General features: G+C 36.7%; 1 protein-coding gene across 2 annotated transcripts in view; it reads left to right on the top strand.

The window, feature by feature from the left end:
• FZD6 (frizzled class receptor 6) overlaps positions 1 to 22,076 on the top strand; it is a 30,091-nt gene extending 8,015 nt beyond the window's left edge. For both annotated transcript variants that reach the window (XM_087447563.1, XM_014788102.2), the window contains exons 3-7: positions 11,720 to 11,916; positions 13,886 to 14,903; positions 17,598 to 17,746; positions 19,204 to 19,632; positions 20,644 to 22,076. In XM_087447563.1, coding sequence (XP_087303689.1) covers positions 11,720 to 11,916; positions 13,886 to 14,903; positions 17,598 to 17,746; positions 19,204 to 19,632; positions 20,644 to 20,812 — 1,962 coding nt within the window. In that variant the 3' untranslated portion in view covers positions 20,813 to 22,076. The remainder of the gene's footprint in view (positions 1 to 11,719; positions 11,917 to 13,885; positions 14,904 to 17,597; positions 17,747 to 19,203; positions 19,633 to 20,643) is intronic.
• The last annotated feature ends 1,614 nt before the right edge of the window (positions 22,077 to 23,690 follow it).

Below are 23,690 nucleotides of genomic sequence, written 5' to 3'. Positions count from 1 at the left end.
CTTCCATTATCATGTCATTATAGCATGGGGAGCTAGCTGGTGTGTTTCAAGGAAAAGGTGGTAGTATGGCAGAAGTAGGCATTCTGAGAGTGTGAGCAATATGCTTATGCCTCTTTCCCATGTCTTTAAGATCTGCTCAGGCCACTTGAAGATGGAATGCTTTTGGGTACACCTGAGTCATGAGTAAGTGAATTATAGATAACACCCAGTTCAGGAGAGCTATCTTGGGTTGATTATCTCTAGATGTCCCATAGTTGTGTCCAGTCTCTAGCAGGAACTATTAGCAAAACCAAGGTGGGAAGTCCGTTTTACTTATGTGAGGTTGATCTCCTCATTGCCACATATCTATGGCCTCGTCAGCTTTAATGTCCTAAATATGATGGGCCAGTGTGATGTCCTGTAAAATAGTGATATGGTTAGAGTCTCTGATAATGAAATTGAGGCACAGAGCCGAAAAGCTGATGTTACTCTAAGGTAGTGCTTCTCAGACTTTGGTGTGCATCATAATCATCTGAAAGCTTGTTAAAACACAGATCACTGACTCCACCTCCGGAATTCCTGAATCAGTAGGTCTGAGGTGGGATGGAGAATTTACATTTCTAACAAGTTCCCAGGGGATCCTGTTGTTGCTGATTCAGGAACCACTCTTTGAGAACCACTGCTCTAAGGCAAGTTGGTGAAGATGTGTTGCTGTCCTTGCTGAGGGAAAGTAAATTGCTTTTGGAGAAATTAGAGCTGCATATGAGGTACCAAGGCTATACTGATCACAAGACTGTAAAGAGACCACATCTGGAAAAGCACCTTAGCCGTTTGGTTAAGAGTGCTTAAGACAATCTATTAATAACATATCTAGTTGTACTGGAGAGTTAAAATGGACAGGTGCTAAGAATTACTACCTCTGAATATCTTTTTGATGGTGTCACTAATCTCTGAAAGCCCCCTGGTCTGCAGTATTACTTTTGATTTTTCTATCATGGCAGAGGGAGACCTCTAATGGTTTTCGTTTGGTTCCTTCTACCGTAATAATGTTTATCCAGGAAGCCAGTATGGTGATTATGCTATTGCTAAATACAGCTGTTTAAAGTATACAAGCATGGACTTGGGAAATTACAGTGGGTTGGGTTTGGGGTCCCACTGAGCCCCTGTCAAAAGGCTATTTATCATCTGACCTCCAAAAGCCTGGTTTCTGAGGCTAGCACATTGAATCTAGAACCAGTGCACCCATATCAGTATATCTTAGCCCCATCTAAAATTGTCTTCTTTCCTCCTTAATCCAGTACCCTCAGAAACGAATATAAATGAACAGTGTCTTACAAGTAATGTATAATCCATTTTTTTCAGATTTTATTTTTGACTTGACCCTCCCGGAGCATCCTGGGGTAGAATTCTACTTATAGGTTGAGACATTGAAGAGTGGTGGGGATGGTGTATGAGGCTATTTATTTTCTTCTTACAAAGTAAATCTCTCAGATGAGGAGTGTCTGCTTCAACAGACAAGGGATGAGGGTCTACTTTGAGGATTTTGGGTTCAGAGCACTATGTGAGTACTCTGAACCTTATCATGTATCCTCACTTCAGATCTCAGGGTCCCACTGCTTCCTTATCACAATATCACTATATCTCTTATGTGAAAGTGAAGTAAATATAACTGATATAATTTGGCAACCTGCAGGATCAAACTGTGCATTTGGTTTTCAACTTCTTAAGCCTGAAGTCCTTTTAATCCTGTGTTCCACTCCACACGTCGACCCAAGAATTCAGGGATGCCAGTTTGTCACTCTCTTCCTAAGCCAGACAGTGCCACTAGAAGCACTTACTTCAGCCCATAATCCTTGAATACTTTATGCTCTTCACACTGTTTTCTGCTTCTCTGGCAGCAGCCACTCAGCCTTGCCTTCACTGGGTACATCATTCTAAGATGTTCTTGGAATCTAAGTGATTATAAAGATAATGCAATTAGCTGTTTTTCTATTGTATGCCATGGGGCTGCCAGGTTTCTGTCTCTGCTGACAAAATGTTCTCTGCTTTTGGCCCCAGTTAGGCCAGAAAAGCAGTTCTAGAATTCCTCTCATTCACTGAGGTCACTTACAAACCATTCTTTATATAATTGGTGTTCCAGTTGATCTTCTTGGTTTCAAACAATAGAAATAAACTTTGACTAACTGAAGCAGAAAATGGATGGATATTCGACAGCTTGTCGAATCAATGGGGAGGCTGGAGAACCAGGTTCAGGATTTGGGAGGAACAAAGGGAACCAGGACACAGCTAAGATCATGCTACAGGATCAGTCTGTCACTGATGCCAATGGCATTGGACTCTTCTTGAACCATTGTCCCTGGACACTTATTTTGGCACTGTGGGCATTATTGATCTCACTGCAGTTGCCTCAAATAATCTAACTATATCTATTGTTTTGTACAACCCTCTCCCCAAGAATTACAGTACCTAGAGCATCCAAATGGCGAAGCTTAGATTGTGTTCCTGTGTTTTTGTTCTCAGGTTGCATCCCTGCATCCCTTCTTAAGCTTCTGTAGCATCCCACCTACTTTGGGATTCCCCAAAATAAGACTGCTGGGGAGAGAGAAATGATAAATGGTTACTCCAGAGCTCAGTGCAAGACAGAATTACCTACCAAGGAGAAAATTTCATTGTTGTTCCTATAGTTGTTTTGAAATTTATGTTCAGCTCTGATACTTAAGTCTTTGTTACCCTCTTCATAAACTTTTTGAGCCATAAAGTGTCCTTAGAGATCATCCAGTAGTTCATCACTCTCATTTTACTGATGAATGCTCTGAGACACAAAGAAAATTACCTGCCAAAGATGGCACCAGCAGTTAATGGCAGAGCTAGAACCAGAATTACACTGCTGGCATTATTTCCAGCAAAGGGATAATATAAAATACTCCATGTATTTTGGTTCTTGTTGTCTGTTTATCATAGTTTGGCTTTGGCTATTTTTCAGAATGGAAATATGAGTTGCCTTCTTAATTACTCTCATTTTCTTCATCCTTGCTAATACTAACTGCCACACAATTTCTGCCAGGGACTTAAAGAGCCTACCTTTTATTTCTCTGAGCGTTAAAACTGTAATCAACAGGACTATTTTAGTTATTATTGGATGCTAGAATCTCAAAGCATTATTGATATTTTATATTGTGGTTAGTTATTGGATGAGTTTCTGTGCCGCCTTTAAGAATGAAATTTAAAAGGAGAAATTCATGAGCAAGACCATGAAGGCACTTAGGTTACTGAGAGAGTTGAAGGTGTGTCACGAAGAGGGAAGAGAGGGAATAGACTGTAGAGACTAGAAAGTTTGAATCCGTTCAGTTCACAGGTTTACATAGCACTCACTGTGCTAAATACTAGTTTAATAATATGATGGAATTCCAAGTATAAGATTAAGGACATGAGAAATGTCACAGTGAGTCAAGTTAGTAGACTTTCCATCTCAAGGTTTGGTTTCTGAGAGTAATACCCAAGATATTTTGTGGGAGAACATAAAAGATTCCTACCAAGATTTTTACTTCAAAGGATTAGGGAAATATGCTCATTCTGTTTATGTTTTCAACCAATTGGGATGAGTTCAGTAACAAGCTGACTACCCATTATTTAAAGTGCTATTATTTGTTCTAAAATTTTTTGTTCCAGAATTACCTGCTTAAGGAGGTACATGCATCATCTGGAATGTGATAAACATAGTTTGACATTTTATAGTCTTTATGTGTCCTGTGAACATTTATTTTCTCAAACTAAGGAGTTTTGTTTCATGTAGAAGATTCCCGATCCTCCTTTGGTATCTTTTTCTCCTTTATCTTTATTGGCATCTTGCTCTTGTGTTTTGGGAAAGGTGATTTTCAGGGAGATTTGGGTGGCAGCATAGTGTCAGGATTAAAGAGGGCATACTCTGGAGTCATCTGGACCCAGGTTCATATCCTGATTGCCACTTACTACTTACGTGACTCTATAAAAGGTGCTCTTAGAGCCTCAGTTTCCTCGTCTGCAAGGTGGAGTTAAGAACATCTCTCTCATAGGATTGTTGTAAAAAGAATTGGTATAAGAAAAAACACAGTGCCTAGTTTATGTAAGTGCTGAATAAATCAAAGCTCTGATTTATTATCAGTAGCCATTGGATTGGTAAAAGTATCATTAGATCAGGAATAAAGGCATTTAAATTCTAATTCAGACTAGATTTGGAGATTTCAATAACAATTTCGGTAAGAAATTGGGTTCTGTTTTCTTGCTTGTCGTCTGAGAGTTTGGATTAGGCTGGTGGTTTTCAAACTGTGATCTCTGGAGGTGCTTTGAGGTCACTGGTAGGGACAGGGAACAGTGAGAGATATCTCAGAGGGAGGGCTTCCTTTTCAGCCAGAGCAGCTATGCTTTTATTTATTTAATATATCGAGCTTCTTTGTAACCTCTTATTTAAAGAAAGTGTTCCTTGTCAAAATATACACACACACACACACACACTCTGACACTTTGAAAATAATAGACTTAAGAGTCCTCTCACGTCCCTTCCAAGTCTAAAATTCTTTAAGTCTGTCAGTCTGCAACAGAACTTAAAAGTTGGTGGCCCGTACTGGATCTGACCTGAAGACGTGTTTTGTTTGTCCTGCACAGTGTTTTAAAAGTTTAAAGTGCCAAAATTTAAAATTTGGGAGATTTCCCGTAAAAATCCAGATTCTGTTTTCTTGTGAAAAATTCATATATCTGACAATTTTGTGCCCAAATTCCCAAATAAAAGTCTGCTGGAGTTGAGTAGCAGCTGCTACCCAGCTACTCTCTCTATAGTCTTATACCCCTTTACTTAACCTACACTCTGAAGGTATTTGAGTTTTCAGCATCTGATTCATCCTCTGCAGACTGCATGAATAGCAACATTATTGGGTTGACCCATGTTGGTACTCTAGAAGAATTAAACAAGGGATGTAACTTGCCATGTTTGCTGTGTAAGAAAATTGTTTTAATATAGTAAAAATAAGTGTTACTTTCATTTTGCCTGGATTATAAATCCAGTTGTTTTGTGCTGACCATCAATTTGGCATAGCTGTTGCAGAATGTCTTCTGAGTTAGAAGAATTAAACACTGTGTTTTAATTCTTTCCACCATAGGATCTGATTACTAGAAACTCAGAAATTTTAGGAGCTAGGCTTATTTGAGACAGTAAACAAAGAAGTAAATGCTACCAGTTGCCTATGCCTCCCCTTCTTCCACCTCAGTCCCAGAGGAGGATACTCACGCAGTCTAGGCATTCTCCTCCTTGGGAGAGAGAAAATTGAGAACAGTACTCTGCCGTTTGCTCGCCAACAAGCTCCTGTTAGATGGCAAAGCGTCAGGTCTCAGCATCATTCAATTAAGGGAGATACAGTATACCAACTCTGGTGGCCCTGTCTTTGCTCAGTCACTTTGCCCCATCAGGACAGGGTGAACTCTCCACCAGTCCGATGTCCTCCAAGGCTATTGTCCTCTAATTGTTAGGTGTGGGTTCTGTATGTGCCCTTTAAATCAGACTTGTTAATTTTAGTTTGTGATCACATCTCATATTTACTTATTAATATTTTTGTCTGCTTGGCTTTTCATTTACTAAGAAATATACATTGAAATTTCTCATTATGATCATGGAATTGTTCATTTCTCCTTGTAGTTTTGTTGCTTTTTACTTTATATATTTTATGCTGTTTTATGTTATACAGTGTTCAGCAATGTATTTTAAAGTAAATTTGTTGCAGTTTATCCAGAATCTGAATGTTTTGTGGCAGGAGATATTTAGTTGGTCATGCTGATAAAAGTAGAAGTCGTCATTCCTTCTTTTTATCTTTCAGACATTTCTCAAAGTTTATAGTTCACTGAGGAGACCTTTCCCTGTTTTTTTGTGTAGCTATAGATTTTGTTTTTTTATTTTTAAACTTTTTTTCTCATTTCAATGGCATTCAGAGAGGAAGGAGATGTTAATATGTAAGTTCAGTGCATTCCCCTTGAATCAGAATTTTCATCTTCTCTTACTCTACATGTTCTCTTTAGGTAATTTTATTCAGTTATTTCAATTACCATTTCTATAATGATGACTTCCAAATCTATACCTTTAACATAAAGTCTTTCACCTGCATAGCTCTATTTAACTGCCTGCTGGTAGATATCCACACTCAGATGTCCCATGGGCACTTCAAACTGTCCATCAACAGGTGAATGGATAACAAACTATAGTATAGCCATACAATGGAATACTACTCAGCAATGAAAAAGAAGGCCCTGTTGATACACAGAACAACGTGGATGAATCTCAGAATAATGATGCTGAGTGAAAGAAGCCAGACAAAAAAGAGTACATACTATATGATTCTGTTTAAGTAAAATTCTAGAAAATACCACTCTCTAGTGAAAGAAAGCAGATCAGTGGTTGCCAGAGGTGGGAGGTTACTGGGGGGATGGTGGTTAGAGGGCAGATAGGAGGGAGGGATTACAAAGGGGCAAGAGGAAACTTTTGGTGGTGATGGATATATTTATTACCTTGGTTGTAGTAATAGTTCCAAAGCCCATCAAAGTGTACACTTTATACGTGTTCAATTTATTGTGTGTCAGTTATACCTGAAAAAAATAAACCCTCAATATTAAAGGCTTTTAACAGAAAATCGACAGTCCCTGCTCACCCTTTTCCACATCCACCGCGGTCCTCCTCCCCAAAGGAAGCCACTGTGAACTCCTTTGGGTGTTCTGATACATAGGCCATACTCTAACTAATATGCTTTGTCTGTTATTTATTGATTCATCAGTTTACAACTTTAGGTAGTGTCTGTTTTTTTTCCTCTTATGGTAGTTGATAACTCATTTCTCTTACTCCACCACTTTTACTTCTGCTCCCAACCTCCTGATACAGTTTTTGTTTAAATCAGTAGTCAGTGCTAGCATTACTAGGAATATTAAGTATTGTATACTGCTGAGTCAGGTAGTATACTTTGATTGCATTAATTTCTTTAACATCTTACCCTCCATAGTTAATACAGTAATTGACTTTTCCCCCATTTGCTTTGTTTTCTATGTACCTATGGCTAATTTTTTTCACATGTCCCAACAGACTTGTCAGACACCTAGCAGCAATTTTCCCAGATGCTCAAAATATCATATAATCTGTCAGTTCAAATCCCCCATTCCTGTCCCCTTGGAGACTTTCCTTCTTCACTGTCTGTCCTCCTATCAATATGCCGTGATTGCTTTCTGGACCAGATACATAGCTGTCACACTGAGGCTTCCTTTTGCCATTCTCCAGTATTGGATCAACTAATTCCTGAGTCCCATATAATTTTCTTTCCTGCTTTATTCATATATTTCTTCAGTTTGTTTCAGGAATAGTACATCCTCTAGTTGCTTCCTAAAAAGAAATACTTGAAAGTTAAAATTTTTGATTCTTTATGAGGCCACAAAGGTCATTATATTATCTTCACTTGAATGTTTGGTTGGGTATAGAACTCTAGGTCAACAGCAGTATTCCTTCAGAATTTGAGTTATTTCTTCCTTGTCTTCTAGAATCTGATATTATCAAATATTCAGAATTTAATTCCTTTACGTGTGACTTGTTTTTTTCTATCTGGAAACATTTATGACCTTCTCTTTATCTTGATGCTCTGAAATTTTTTATCAACATGCCTTGTCATTGTTCATTCATTGCTCTGGATATTCATTCATTTACTCAATAAATATTTGTAGAGAAATCACTGCACACACACACACACAAACACACACACTGTTCTAGGCACTGGGGATATAGCAGTGAACAAAATAGACAAAATCCCTTCCTCTCATTGAAATTTACATTCTAGTGATGAAGGCAGGAATTAAGAAATAACCTAGTATATAATGAAATATCAGATAGTGATAAGGACTAAAAAGAAATACAAAACAGAATAATGGAACAGAGAATGACAGGATAATTTTTTCAGTAGGGTAGGCAGGGAATGCCTCTCTGAAGTGGTGGTTGAGCAGAGACCCAAATGAATGAGAACACAAGCCATGTGACTATCTGGAGGAAGAGTGTTCTAGGTGAAGGGAACAGCAATACAAAGATTCTGAAGCAGAAATATGCAAGCGATGATGAGGAGCAAAAGGCCAGTTTGGTGGCAGTGGAGTGAATAAGAGAAAGAGTGGTAGGAAATGAAATTGGAGACGTAGCCAGGGGCCAGGAAATTTAAGGCCTTGGTAAGGACTTCGGAATTTATTTTATTGGAGTCTTTTGAACAAGGACAAACTTATATTTTAAAGAACCCCCTTGTGGGAGTATGGATCGGTATGGAAATTGACTGTAAAATTAGCAAGAGTGGTAAGTAGTGAGACCTCTTGGTAGGCTATTTCAATAGTCTAGGTGAAAGATGCAGTGGCTTAGATGTAGTAGCTTAGTAATAGTGATAAATGGTCAGATTTGAAATATATTTTCAAAAGAGAGCCAACGGAATATGCTGATGGATTGTTTAGGGGTGAGAGGAAGAGACGAGTAAAGAATCAATCTTTAGATTCTTGGCCTGAGCAAGTTGGTGAATGGTGGCACCACCTTACTGAGATGGGGAAGACTGAAGGAGTGTTTGGGAGATAGGGTGCGGTGGGATTTAGTTGTGTTTTGGACGTGTTGAATTCGAGCCTAGAGAAGTTGTCCAGGAGGCAGATGGTCATCCGAGTCTAGGGTTCATAGGAGAGATGGAGGCCAGAGATAAATTTGAGAATCCTTTGTGTATCATTGGTGTTTAACATCCTGGTTCTGGATGAGTTTCCCCTGATGCGTGAGTATAGATAGGTAGAGGTCTGAGGATTGAACTCTGGAGCACTTCAGTATTTAGAATTGGAAAATGGAAGAGGATCAGAAAAGGAACAGCCAGTGAGATAGGTAGAAATCCAGGAGAATTCATATTCTAGAAGCCAACTAAAAAAAGTGTCTCAGGAGGAGGACAGGATCCACTGTGTCACGTATTGTTAAGGGTTGAGTAGGATGAAGACTCAGAATTAATCATTGGATTTGACAATGTAGAGTTTATTGATGACTCTGACAAGCAGTTTCACTGGAGTATGGGGACAAAACCTGATTGGAGAGTGGGCTCAGGAAGGAATGGGAAGAGCAGAATTGAAGAAAGTGAGTAAATACAACTATTTTGAGGAGTTTTTCTATAAAAGAGAACAGAAAAATGGAACAATGGCTGGATGGGGATGGAGAAAGTTAAGGAAAGATACTGTTCTTTTTTTTATGGTGAGAGGTAATAGAGTAAGTTTGTATGATGAGGAAATCACTGTAGCATAGGGGGGAAATTAATTGGAAGAACAGGAGACAATTGCAGGAGCAAAGTCCTTAACTAGTCAACTGGAGAGGGATCCAGTGTACAAATGGAGGACTTGGTTGATTAGGAGTTCAAGCTATTCATCCACTGAAATAATGAAGGCAGAGAATGTGAATAAGCTATAGGTAGGTTGGTACATTTGGTCAGAGGATAAGGAAATTATTTTCTGGTTCTCTTTTCTCAGTGAACTAGGAACAAAATCATGAACTGGGAGGGTGGGGCGTGGAATTGGGGGTTTGAAAAGAGAGCAGAATGTGAGAGAGATTCTGTAAAAGAGAGTTAATTGACTGAAGTTTTAGCCCAGAAATGTTTTAGTAGTAAAACTGTAAAGTATGATGCCAGCCTTTTCAACCTCCATTTTCCCTGTTGTTTCTTTCTGAAACTCTTTTAGTCAGGTTTGGACACTTGGACTGATCCTCTGATTGGGAGGAATTTCTCTCTGATTGTCCCTCTCTTCCCTCAGCTTTATCTTCTAATCCTTCTATAGAGGTTTTTTTTTTAATTTCAGCTGTCATATTATTTTAATTTTCCATAGCATCCTATTCTTGTTTAATGGATGCAATAGCTTCTCATTTAAGATATTAAAATTTTTGTTTGTTTTGTGATTTATTTTGTTTTGTTTTCTTCTGTTCCCTGCATAATCTCTGTTGCCTCCAAATTTCCTTTTATCTGCTTGTTTGTTTTGGTCTCTTTTATGAGGCTTTCTTCAAATGCCTGATGATCCTTGGTTGCTCATTTATATTTGTGTAGGACAGTCACACAAATATAGTATTCGACACTGAAAAGCTCCATGTGCGTGAGTGGGGCTTGTTCCTGGTGGGCTTCATAATAAGGTGAGCTTGAGGTCGACTAGCTTTTTCATTGTCAGTATGTAAAGGTCTTTTCTCCAAGACTGTTGAGTTTTTGAGGAGTTGGTGGGTATTTACCTGTCTGCTGAGCTTTTGGGGAAGGAAGCAGGAAAAGGAAGGTGAGGGCTTCACGTTTCCGTAGCTAGACTGTTACTCATTCTCCCTCTTGTCAGTCTGCACTGTATTCCTGCCCTGCTCTGTGCCTGATATCCCAAGTGTAGAACATCTCTAGCTCCTTTTCTCCTGGAAACAACCCTGGTGGGGTGCAGTGGTCATCTGGCTGCCTATTGGGGCGGGGAAGAGGGGTGGTGACAGAGAGAGGAACTGACTTGTAAACGTTACTCCAATTTTAGCCTTTTTTGCTAAAGGTACCAGCTTTTGGTACCTGGAAGAACTGAGACTCTCAGATTCTTTAGGGCAAATCAAATTCTCATCTGAATCCCTCCACTCCTACTTTGTAATCCACCCCATGTCCCAGTAAGTCACTTAGCACTCCTCTAATAGCTTTCTGTCTCTCCAAGTTTGGGGCTTTTTTAGTTGTTTTGTTTTGTTTTTGTTCTTTGGAAAGCTCAAATACGCTAATGGAGTCTCCTATTCACTTACTAATGGATTAGTACCTTTTTTTAAAATTGTCATTTTAGTGAGGAAACAAGGAGATAAAACACATGTGATCAATCTACCATGTTTATCTAGAACCTATCTGTACACTCTCAAGTGTAATCATCACAGGAACTGACAATTATAGAGTGCTTACTGTATGCCAGACACTGTTCTAAGTGCTTTACATTTGTTAACTTAGTATTCACAACAGTCTTATGAGACAGGTACTATTATTATGGCCGTTTTACAGGTGAAGAAACCAAGACACAGAGAAGTTAAGTAACTTGCCAAAGTTACACCAGCCAGTAGGTGTGGGACTAGGATTCAGACTCAGCTGTCAGACTCTAGAGAGATTTCCTGATTAAAACTTGCCAATAGTATCCCATTCCTTTATTTTAAAATCCAAGCAACTTAGCATGTCATTTGTGCTCTCCATGATCAGGTCCAGCGTACCTCTCCAGGCTCATCTCTCTCTACTCTGCCCTTGACTTCACCCTTTTGACCTTGTATTCTAGTCACATTGAACTTCTTGCTCTGAAATCACTATGTTCTCGAGATCCTTATGCCTTTTTCATGCTGATCCCTCTGCCCTAAATATTCCTTTATTCTCCTGAACTCTTTGTACAGTGTTAAGATATTTCAGCATATGCTTATAAATTGAATATTTGTATAATTTATTTCACCTAGCAATCAACTAATGCTTTTGATTTCTTTTGATTTAGTGTCTTCTTAAAAAATGTATAATTGAATAAAATAATAATATTTCATTGTGTATGAAGGTTCCAAAGTCTAACAGACTAAACAAGATTATGTAATCAAAATTTGATTGTATTGAGAGTGATACTTAAAGATTCTTTTGGAGCATAAGTGAAAAACTATATACTTTAAACAGTAAATGAATTAATTTCAGTCATTTGTTATTAAAATGTTTTATAACCTTGCTGTTTTTCTTAATAGCTTTTTCTTCCTCTTGCAAATCTGGAATGTTCACCAAATGTTGAAACTTTCCTTTGCAAAGCTTTTGTACCAACCTGCACAGAGCAAATTCATGTGGTTCCACCATGTCGTAAATTTTGTGAGAAAGTATATTCTGATTGCAAAAAACTAATTGACACTTTTGGAATCCAATGGCCTGAGGAACTTGAATGTGACAGGTAAATTATGTTTTCTACTGAAGGGTACTAATGATATTTTAATATTGGTGTTAGTTTTCCAGAATGTTAGTGATAGGCTTTCATTGTTTAAGTCACAGATGTTTATTGCACACTTACTATATGCTAGGTGCTGTGGTGGTAAGTGCTGTGGACACAATGGTGAGCAAAACAGACTTGATTCTTGTTCTCAGGGAACTTACAAATGGGCTGGGAGGAACGGAGAGTAATCAAATAGTTATACAAATAAAGGCAAAATTATGACTGTGCTACGTACAACAAAGGAGAGAACATGTAATGGTGTGTTTTTGACCTAAACCCGGAGGGCGGGGGGTGCAGGGCAGGGGAATGAGTCTTATTATCAATTCACTGACCTTTTAACTTTTTAACCTTTTAACTTGATTAATTACTTTTGTCTCCTATTCTCTAGTGGTTGGGGGCTTGTAATTTGGAATATTTGAGACCTCATGTAATATATCTGAGGAGGAAGCTGTCTACTTTTTTGTTTCTTTATCGGTAGCTTGAAGAAACTATAGAACCTTTGTGGAACTATACACTTCTGGTAGATGCATAATCATTTTCAAGAACAATTGAGTAATATATAGTATGGGAAATCCCCTTCTATATAAACTTTTATACAAACAAGGAATCATGCACAAGAATATTGATTGTAGCATTATTCCTAATTTTTTAAAAATGGGAAAAAGTCTGAAAGTCCATTGTAAGAATGATTAGTAAATTGTGATGTACTTACACACTAGAATATTACCATACAATTGATAAAATGAATGTAGTTGACCCACATCTGTCAATATAGATAAATTGAAAAACTATAGTGTTAAGTAAAAAAAGAAAATTGCAGTATGATATATATAGCATGATGTCATTTACATAAAGTTAAAAACCTGTGAAACAGTACTGTGTAACATAGTTCGAAAATAACATAGTAAAAATATTTAAAAATGCATGAGGAAAATAAAAACTGAACTTGTGGTAATGAATATTTCTGGGGAGAGAGAAAAGAGAATAGGACCAGAAAGGGGTCTCAACTGTATCTGTAACATTATATTGCTTTATTTAAAAAGATATAAAGCAAAACTGACATAATATTAAGTTGAAAAAGCTGGCAGATACATGAGTGTTCTTTTTATGGGCATACACTTTATTATTTTCTGTTCTTATCTAAAACATATTTATAATGCCTGCTCATTAAAAACCCCCACTAATTTTTACACCATACAAAATCCTCCAAAATAATACCTGTAGGTAGAAACTCAACTAGTGGTAAAATTCTGTACAAAACAGAAATATGTCTGTGTGGCACTCAGGTCTGCCCATAAACCAGGGAGACAAACAGCCAAACTGAAATAAAATGGTGATGTGAGTTAACCTGGTCCTCAGCCTGCCCTTGGTGATCTTCTTGCCCTTCTCTAAGAACTTAGAGATCACTTGAACTCGACCCTGTCAGGCCAGGAAAGGATCTCATTTCAGTCATTTTAGTTGTCATCACCTTACTCACGTTGTTGATCTACTTGGCTCGTGGGCATTAGAAAATAAAAATTAATTTCCCCATGACTTGTATTTCGTATGCTATAAACAGACAAGCCAGCACTTTTTTGTCTGGAGAGTACCAATCAAGATAAATTCTTTCTTAAATATTTAGTCTTGAAAGCAGAAATTATTTTAAAATTATTAATTGATTAATTGTTTTCCAAGTACAGGAATTTTCATATTCACTTGCCTTGTATTTAATATATATTTTGGTATGTCGAGACCTCATTAACAACCACAAGTTTTTAGTCAACTTCAAAAAACTTTCTACTCAACTCTAACCTGTAATCTATTTAGGTTTGTATGTCTTCCCATGAGTTATGAATGCATAAGGCAATATTTTATAGTTGGAAAGCGTAGCATTAAAAGTGACTCATTAAAAATGTTGACTTCCTATATTTAATTTTTATAATCTTTACAGATTACAATACTGTGATGAGACTGTTCCTGTAACTTTTGATCCACACACAGAGTTTCTTGATCCTCAGAAGAAAACAGAGCAAGTCCAAAGAGACATTGGATTTTGGTGTCCAAGGCATCTTAAGACTTCTGGGGGACAAGGATATAAGTTTCTGGGAATTGACCAGTGTGCACCTCCATGCCCCAACATGTATTTTAAAAGTGATGAGCTAGAGTTTGCAAAAAGTTTTATTGGAATAGTTTCAATATTTTGTCTTTGTGCAACCCTGTTCACATTCCTTACTTTTTTAATTGATGTTAAAAGATTCAGATACCCAGAAAGACCAATTATATACTACTCTGTCTGTTACAGCATTGTATCTCTTATGTACTTTATTGGATTCTTGCTAGGCAATAGCACAGCCTGCAATAAGGCAGATGAGAAGCTAGAACTTGGTGACACAGTTGTTCTAGGCTCTCAAAATAAGGCTTGCACCGTTTTGTTTATGTTTTTGTATTTCTTCACAATGGCTGGCACTGTGTGGTGGGTGATTCTTACCATTACTTGGTTCTTAGCTGCAGGAAGAAAATGGAGTTGTGAAGCCATTGAACAAAAAGCAGTGTGGTTTCATGCTGTTGCATGGGGAATACCAGGTTTTCTGACTGTTATGCTTCTTGCTATGAACAAAGTGGAAGGAGACAACATTAGTGGAGTTTGCTTTGTCGGCCTTTATGACCTGGATGCTTCTCGCTACTTTGTCCTTTTGCCACTGTGCCTTTGTGTGTTTGTTGGACTGTCTCTTCTTTTAGCTGGCATTATTTCCTTAAATCACGTTCGACAAGTTATACAACATGATGGCCGGAACCAAGAGAAACTAAAGAAATTTATGATTCGAATTGGAGTCTTCAGTGGCCTGTACCTTGTGCCATTGGTGACGCTTCTTGGCTGTTATGTGTATGAGCAAGTGAACAGGATTACCTGGGAGATAACTTGGGTCTCTGACCATTGTCGTCAGTACCATATCCCATGTCCTTATCAGGTAAAAGCTATCATTTGTATTGTTTCACTATTTAATTTTAACATAGAAAATGTTCCCTGGAAATATACTTGAATTAGTCATGACCATAAAATTAGATTTGAGGTGAGAAAATCCAATAGACATAAGGAATGATTCCCCATCATTGCTGAAACTGGAGTAAGTGTCTTAAAAGTTCTTTCCTCAAGTTTTAGCTTCAGTTACAATAGTAAAGTGCCTCCTCTGGCTGTTCTTTTAAAAAATAAATTGGGTTGCAAAGGCAGATTAATAGTAATAAAGAACAGAGTCAGAAGAACAGATCTTGTCATAGGGAGAAAAAGAGAAGTAACTTCTAGTGAATTGGGAGTTGTTTTAAATTATTCAGTGCTAGTAGGGAAAAACCTTATTTGAGCATATTTAATTTGATCATATTATCTTATCATTTTTTGCATATATGCTTATAAAAACAGAACTTGATTTTTGCCTAAACCATCCTGTCGTTTCTTAACTGAAAAAAGCACAATTAAAACAAAATATGTTTCGGGGCCAGCCCTTTGGCCAAGTGGTTAAAGTTCCACGTGCTCCGCTTCGATGGCCCAGGTTTGCGGGTTCAGATCCTGGGCACCGACCTATATCACTCACCAGCCATGCTGTGGTGGCATCCCACATACAAAGTAGAGGAACATTGGCACAGATGTTAGCTCAGGGCTAATCTTCCTCAAGTGAAAATAAAGGGAGATTGGCAACAGATGTTAGCACAAGGTGACTCTTCCTCAGCAAAAAAAAAGTTTCATATGTTTCTGATGTTTATGATTAGTATAAAGGTGGTGCTTTTAAGATTAAAAAAGTAAATTTCTGAAAAGAGAAAATTTCTTAAAGGGTTTTAGTTGAGGTTTTTTTAATAGAAATTTTGTTTTTTAATAGAGTTTATACATTTTTCTTGAATGTTTATATATGGCGTTAATTAGTTATATTGATTGTGAGTGCTGTCACCATGGTATATCAAATCAAGCAATGTGTGGGCTGAATTATTTTACATAATAATTTATACTCTAGAAAGTTACTGCATTATAACATAGTGGAACCTATTTTATATACTGATATGTGGGGATAATAGTTTTACTTGCCTTACATATTGTCCAGTCTGTTATCCACAGTCTGTTTTTACTATATACTTAATAAGGGAGCTGTGTCTTTAAGTGATCTTGCTATATGAAGTGTCTCATATATACCTCAGTATTTTTGGCAAACAACTATTACATACTACTAAAAAAGTTTAAGATCTGTGATTTTTAAAAATTATGTTTCATGTAAAGAAAGAAACTATAAAGTATTAAAAGATAAAATGAGAAAATTCAAATCTTAAAGTGGACAAGGACTTTGTAAGTCTGAAATAAAATTCATGAACTATAAAAAAAAAAGATTGCTAAATTTGACTAAGTAAAAAAAATTTTTTAGAGATTCTGCATGGCAAAACAACCCACCGTAATCAAACTCAGAAGACGAACTGGGAGAATTTATTCACACATCACATCATAGTTGAAGAGCTAATTTTCTTAATTTCTAAAGAATTCCTGTAGATCAATAAGAGAAAAACCTGACAATCTGATATAAAAATGAGAAGAGAATATGAAGAGGGATCACAGAAAGGAAAATCAAAAAGCTATTCTTACATATGTGAAAAATGTTATAAAGAAATGCAAATTAAAATTACAATAAAATTATATTCCTACTTACAACATGGCAAACATCTAAAGGTTTTATAACCACTATGTTGGTGAAACTGGCAAAATATGCATTCTCAGACTCTGCTGTTCAGTCAGTTCAGCCTTCTGTGGAAAGCAGTCTGACAGTATCACCTGCACATACTCTTTGATCCTGCCCTTCTGGAAATGTGTCGACAGATCTGCTCACAAATGTGAGAGATTACACACACAAAGATAGTCACTGCAACATTATTTGCAATGGCAATAGGTTGGAAATAACCTAAATATCCATTAATAGGAGTCATTGAATAAGTTATATTCATGCACACAATGCTACAGCCTTCAAAAATAAATGAAGACCTCTGTTTGTGCTGATATAGAATGGTCTCCAAGAAATATTAGTAAGTGCAAAAATCAAGCTATAATACAGACTGTGTAGTATTTTGATACTTGTGCAACATTTAAAAAATAATATTTGAAAGTTTATGCTTGAAAGAAAAGTATGAATTTTCATGAAATTTCCACATTTTACTGATGTTTATTTTGCTCTAACCAACCATGTTTTTATAACATAAACATCAACAATACATAAAGTCTCTAAAATAGTATGTTGTTATAATGAGTTTAAATGTGTTTTTTATGGTGGATTAAAGTGAAGGAAAATAGATAAATATTTAGAGGCAAATAATTTGGCAATTATAAGAGGCTGCTGTACTTATAGGAAAAAAAGGTGTCGGGAAATCAAGCCAAGATTTAGGATATGCTTCCTAAATTTATTTGGTTTTCCCTTTCTACCTATATATTTTGATACACAGATACAAGTTCTTTGTTCAGAACTTTGGTAAAGAAGGTATTACACTTAAAGCATTATTCATTATATTATATCAAACATTTTATAATAAAACAGACTGAAGATTTATATTTTTTGTTCATTTTATATTTACCATATAGACTTTTCTCCACTTTAAATGTATCACTGACATTTTTGTTATTCACTGTTTTTTTTTTATAGGCAAAAACAGAAACTCGACCAGAATTGGCTTTATTTATGATAAAATATCTGATGACATTAATTGTTGGCATCTCTGCTGTCTTCTGGGTTGGAAGCAAAAAGACATGCACAGAATGGGCTGGGTTTTTTAAACGAAATCGCAAGAAAGAGTAAGAACCTATTGAATTATATGACATTGTTTTAAAATAAATAGATCAAATAACAAGGACCTCTTCAAATCATCATTGTACGAGTGTTTTATTATATCAACTGTTGTTTCAAGTTTTGAAATCTTTTTCGTAGAGAGATATGCTTTATTTTGGCATTGTTATAGTCTTTGACATATACTATTCTACTGAAATATGAATGAAAGATTTGTAAAATGTGCATTTGCTTTCCATAGCTTATAATATATCCAATATTAGTACTGCTTTCATTGGATTCATTATTTTGGGCATAGCATTTTCAATAATTTTATCCTTTTTTATCAATGATAAAAGATTAAATGGACTCAAATGCATGTAAGGAAATCTATAAAGTATGATTTAAGTGTGACGTGTTATGATCATTATTTACTACATTTAAATTTTATTACATATAGTACTGACTTAAAATTTCCTTGCCAATTTGCCTTGCCTACGATGGTAAAAATTCAAACTTACGGAATATTCTGTAACAATATAGTTGATTTACATTTATGAGTAAATAGTTCATCTTAGTTATTTATGTATGTTGTATACTATGTACTATCAACAATGTACTATAGAGTTTTTTAAACTGTTTCCCATTGGTTTGATTAATGATTTTTTTGTGGTAAAAGTTTCAGAACTGTAGTTAAAAATAAGTTTTTAAAGTCTGAAGAATTGTGCTTAACCAGACTTTAATTTTTTTGCACTATTATTGTATGTCTATCCCATATTTATGTACGCACACTAACTTCAGTATAACTTGAATGCTAAGTTTAGTGTTAGAAGGCAAACAATTAAATTTAACAAAGACCACTAATTATATTCTATGTCTTTTCTCTTCTGGTTTACTTTTACATTGGATATATTTATATATGATACCCATACAGATAGTCCCTACTTTATGTTGGCTTAAGTTTCCTTATCCTCCCTTATCCTTTGATTTCGCCTATGTAATTTCTTTTTTTGTTGTTTTAATTTTTTTTATTTATTTATTTTTCTCCCCCAAAGCCCCAGTAGATAGTTGTATGTCATAGTTGCACAGCCTTCTAGTTGCTGTATGTGGGACGTGGCCTCAGCATGGCCGGAGAAGCGGTGCGTCGGTGCGCGCCCGGGATCCGAACCTGGGCCGCCAGTAGCAGAGCGCGCGCACTTAACCGCTAAGCCACGGGGCCGGCCCTCACCTATTTAATTTCTTAGCAGTCTACTATTTATGCTGACAAAGCAACTAACAGTGTATGCACAAAAGATTTCACTTCGTGTCAATCTACTTACATCTCATAGTATTTATAATCTCAGATTTTATAAATAATATAAATCATATAGAATTTCTAACTTTAATGAATAAGGATTTCTGGCACAAGATATGTGATATGCTTTGTGGCTTCTACTATAACGCTTAAGATTTATCAAGTAAATCTTCTCCTTGGATTTTCTTACAGTCCAATCAGTGAAAGTCGAAGAGTTCTACAGGAGTCATGTGAGTTCTTCTTAAAGCACAATTCTAAAGTTAAACACAAGAAGAAGCACTACAAACCAAGTTCACATAAGCTGAAGGTCATTTCCAAATCCATGGGAACCAGCACAGGAGCTACAGCAAATCATGGCACCTCTGCAGTAGCAATCACTAACCATGATTACTTAGGACAGGACACTTTGACAGAAATCCAAACCTCGCCAGAAACATCAGTGAGAGAGGTGAGAGCAGACGGAGCGAGCACCCCTAAATCAAGAGAACAGGACTGTGGGGAACCTGCCTCCCCAGCAGCATCCAGCTCCAAACTCTGTGGGGAGCAGGCCGACAGGAAAGGCCGGGCAGGCCGCGTGAACGATAAGAGCAGTGTATCTGAAAGTGCGCGGAGTGAAGGAAGGTGAGCTTTGATTTTGTTCTCTGAATCATGACTATTTTGAATACTGCGTTATACATTTTTATTAAAACGTAACATCTGGAAAGAAAGCATTCTGTGAGATGACATCTATACCCTTAATCCAAGAAAGTTTGGGTTCAGCCTATAAATATGTCATTTTCTAGTTTAATTCTTAGCTTTGAGAACTTTCACGTATGTTGTTCACGTAGAACAGTGACGTTCATTTCTGTGGTAATTGTTAAGAGTTATGTGTATATTTAGGTAAGTGTTTAAGATTCATCTGGAATACAGGCTGAGTTTTAATTGGTACTGCATTATGGTACTGTCTAAAAGGTATTTGTTAGTTTACACAAAGATGATTATAAAATGTTTTTATTTTCTGAACATGAAAGGATATTAGCATTACCTTTAATGAATTTTCCAGATGGTCATAGTTGCTCCAAACACAGGTAAACATCAAATTAACCAGAATGCTGACCACTGACTACTTTAAGGTCTCAAGGTTGTCTTACCTCACCCTCCCAAACTAGGCCAAATGCACCCTCTCTCTGTTTCTCTAACAGCTTTTGCGTACCTGGATTGTAATTAGATACGTGCTTTTATCCTCCACTAGATTTGTAAACTCCAGAAAGGCAGAGCTGAGGTCTTACTCATCTTTGTGTTCCCATCCTCTTATACAGTGTCTGATCTATGGTGGGAAATCAATAAAATATTTCTTAAACCGAGGGCAGAAATCCTGTCTTATTAATTGTGTTCACCGTGAGACATTGTCCTCAGTCCATGCATGGGTGGTGCTTGACAAAGTTTCCAAAGTTAGCAAAAATTGTATTTGAAATAAATTATTTGTATTTTGAGGTATTAGAGTATACATAAAGAGTTTTAGTTAATTATCCTCTGATAAAGGTGGACATTGGTTGCGAGTAAAAGTCATGAGAAGTGGATAGCAGTTACAAGGACATTTGGCATCTGTGCTTTGGTATGTATATATGTCAGCTTTTCTTCTTCTACCTATAGGATAACTCCAAAAAGTGGTGTTACCGAAACTGGCCCGGCGCAGAGCAACAACTTGCAGGTCCCCAGCTCTTTAGAGCCAAGCAGCCTGAAAGGCTCCACATCACTGCTCGTTCACGCGGCCTCAGGAGTTAGAAAAGAGCAGGGCGCTGGCAGTCACTCAGATACTTGAAAACCAGGTTATCCCATTTCTTTGAAGCGGCTTTGTGTTCCACTGGAGGTGACCAATACACTGTCTTGTAAGAATCACTGTTTTCTTCTTCTTTTGCACTTAAAGCTACATTGCCTGCTGTTACACTGGAAAGAACAATATACCTGAAAAACAGAAATGTTCAGGTTAATAATATTTTTTAAATTGTGTGGGAGGAGAGAGTTAGAGGAATCTTCCTTTTTTATTTATGAAGATTCTACTCTTGTTAAAAGTATTTTAAGATGTACTATGCTATTTCACTTTTATGATATAAAATTAAGATTTTTCTTTGCTGAAGTATTTAAAACTTATCCTTTTATCTTTTTTTATGTATTTGAAAATAAATTTATATGTATTTGAACTTTTTTTAGAAATCCTGGAAGATCTATTCAAATATTTTTATTATCTTATTCTGATATTTTAGCACTACTTTGGTAGCTTTTACACTGAATTTCTAAGAAAATTGAGAAATAGTTTTCTTTTATAGTATAAAAAATAGTTGACACACCAAAAGGTGTTATAATGGGAATTCAACTAAAAACACTTACTCTACCTTATCATCTTCAATGTGTGCATTTTATAAGGTCTCATTATTTTAGGAATTTCACAGATCTATTATGCAACTAAGGTGCGTACTGAAAGAGTGTCCACTGTTGGTCATCTCCTGCTGCTCGCTGATCCTGAAGAGTTAGTAGATGAAATGTTACTCTTTCATAAATTAAGCCAAGTGCAATTGATCTTGTTTTTTAATGTTTCATGACCACCCAAGATCATTATTATGACCATTTACAGTTGCTTGTACTTTTGTTTTAACTTGTTTTTTAACATTATAATTCTACAAACGCTTTGTGTTTGTGTAGTATCTTTTCCAAACATTGTGTAGAATTCATTTCTGCAGCTAAATAGGATTTTGTTCAACATTCAAAGGTGTGTTAGCAATATTAGTGCCAATGAAGTGGAAAAAAATGTAGTCCTGATAAACCAAATGAAATGTGTTTTGTATAACATACTTTAAAATGTTAGAATTTTCTTAATTTGTTTCCAATTAAGTATTATTCCTTGAACAAGGTTTTCTGATGCTTTTGGTTTTTTTCTGTATTTAGCATTCTGTTAAAGCATAAAAAGAAAATTATCATGTACTGTATGGAAAATGTTGTAAATATTAACTTTTCCACATTTGTTAACTTTGTATACAAAACTTTGTTTTATGTGATCTTTTCAGTAATAAAATTTTCTCTATATAAGAGATTTGAGAGTATTCTGTGGTTGTATATAGTGCTCCCGGCCCAGAAGCGGTGTAATTTTTCAGATCAGTGGCTCCATGACTAATAAGTCAGAAGCTTCTTTTTAAATGGAGAAGAAGAAGACAGGACTCTCTCTTTTTAATTTGTCACAATTTCTTTGCAAAGAATAAATTAGACAGCCATATTTACCATAACTGTTAAAGCCAGTGGGAGACCTGGGGTGTGGGGTGAAGCAAAGGGAACCCAGGATCCTGCTTTCACTCCTGACAGTGGGAAATAAAACAATATCATCCTCAAGACACTAAAAAAAAACCTGAAAAGATAGTGAGAAATTGCCAGGCTATGATCTGGGAGAAGAAAAATTCACACTGCCAACAAGCCCAACATTTGGAGCTTCTTTTGTCCGGGGAGCATTTGATGATTTGGAAAAGGTGGCTGAGAGGTTGAACAGTGCCATTAACAAAGTCTGGAGGACAAGGGGAAGGGGGTGCTGCACACCACACTACACTCAGAATTGTGACCTCAAAGGAGTGTATCTTAGGAGTAAGGGTGAACTGTAAGGAAAGCAACCCTGCTTCAAGTTACCTGGGTGGACTAGAAAAACCTCTGACCCTGGAATTAGAATAAGCTCTGGATTGCGTACCCTCAGGCACCAGGCGGAAGCAAATGAAAATCTTCTCTGGAGGAAGTAAGTGTCATTCTACATACTCTACAAATACTTTTAAAATACAATGTTTATCATATAATCAAACATAATCAGGCATGCAAAAAAACAATGCATGAACAAGAATTGGCATAAACATCACATGAGAGAAAGATCCAGACGTACTCCTGAATTACCAGGCATAGATTTGTCACTTAAAAAGATCAGCAAGGAAAACAACGAGATACCACTACACACCTATTAGAATGGTTAAAATCCAAAAAAGTGACAATACAAATTTCTGGTGAGGATGCGGAACAACGGGAACTCTCCTTCATTGCTGATGGAAATGCAAAATGGTACAGCCACCTTGGAAAATAGTTGGGCCGTTTCTTACACAGCTAAACATGGTCTTACCATATGATCCAACAATCATGCTCCTAGGTGTTTATCCAAGTGATTTATGTAGATACTCCACCCTTGAGGTGCAGTATAACTATCTACTCCTTAAGTCTGGGCAGCACATAGTGACTTCCTTCCAAAGAATACAGTAGAGCAAGGGGCTGGGGAAGAGTCACTTTTACAATGGAGAAACTTGACAAATACTACCTCAGGCAGGTGATGGAGGTCAGCAGCAACAGTAATAAGTCACATTGAGAGTATGTACCCTTCATATGATGTGATGAAGATGGCGCTTGACCACTGTGACCTTCCTCCCCCAAATCCATAATCTCAGTCTAGTCATGAGAAAAACATCAGACAAATCCTGACAGACGGACGTTTTACAAAATACCTGACCAGTACTCCTCAAAACTATCAAGATCATCAAAAACAAAGTCTAAGAAACTGTTACAGCCAACGGGAGCCCAAGGAGACATGATGACTAAATGTAATATGGTATCCTAGAAAAGAAAAAGCACATTAGATAAAAACTAAGGAAATCTGAATAAAGCATGGGCTTTAGTCATTCAGT

The sequence above is a fragment of the Ceratotherium simum genome, chromosome 23 (assembly GCF_057802395.1).
Source record: "Ceratotherium simum simum isolate JZ-2026a chromosome 23, ASM5780239v1, whole genome shotgun sequence".
In the NCBI taxonomy this organism is placed as follows: domain Eukaryota; kingdom Metazoa; phylum Chordata; class Mammalia; order Perissodactyla; family Rhinocerotidae; genus Ceratotherium; species Ceratotherium simum.
The sequence above is the reverse complement of the archived record's forward strand: the minus strand, read 5'-3'. Positions and strand labels throughout refer to the sequence as shown.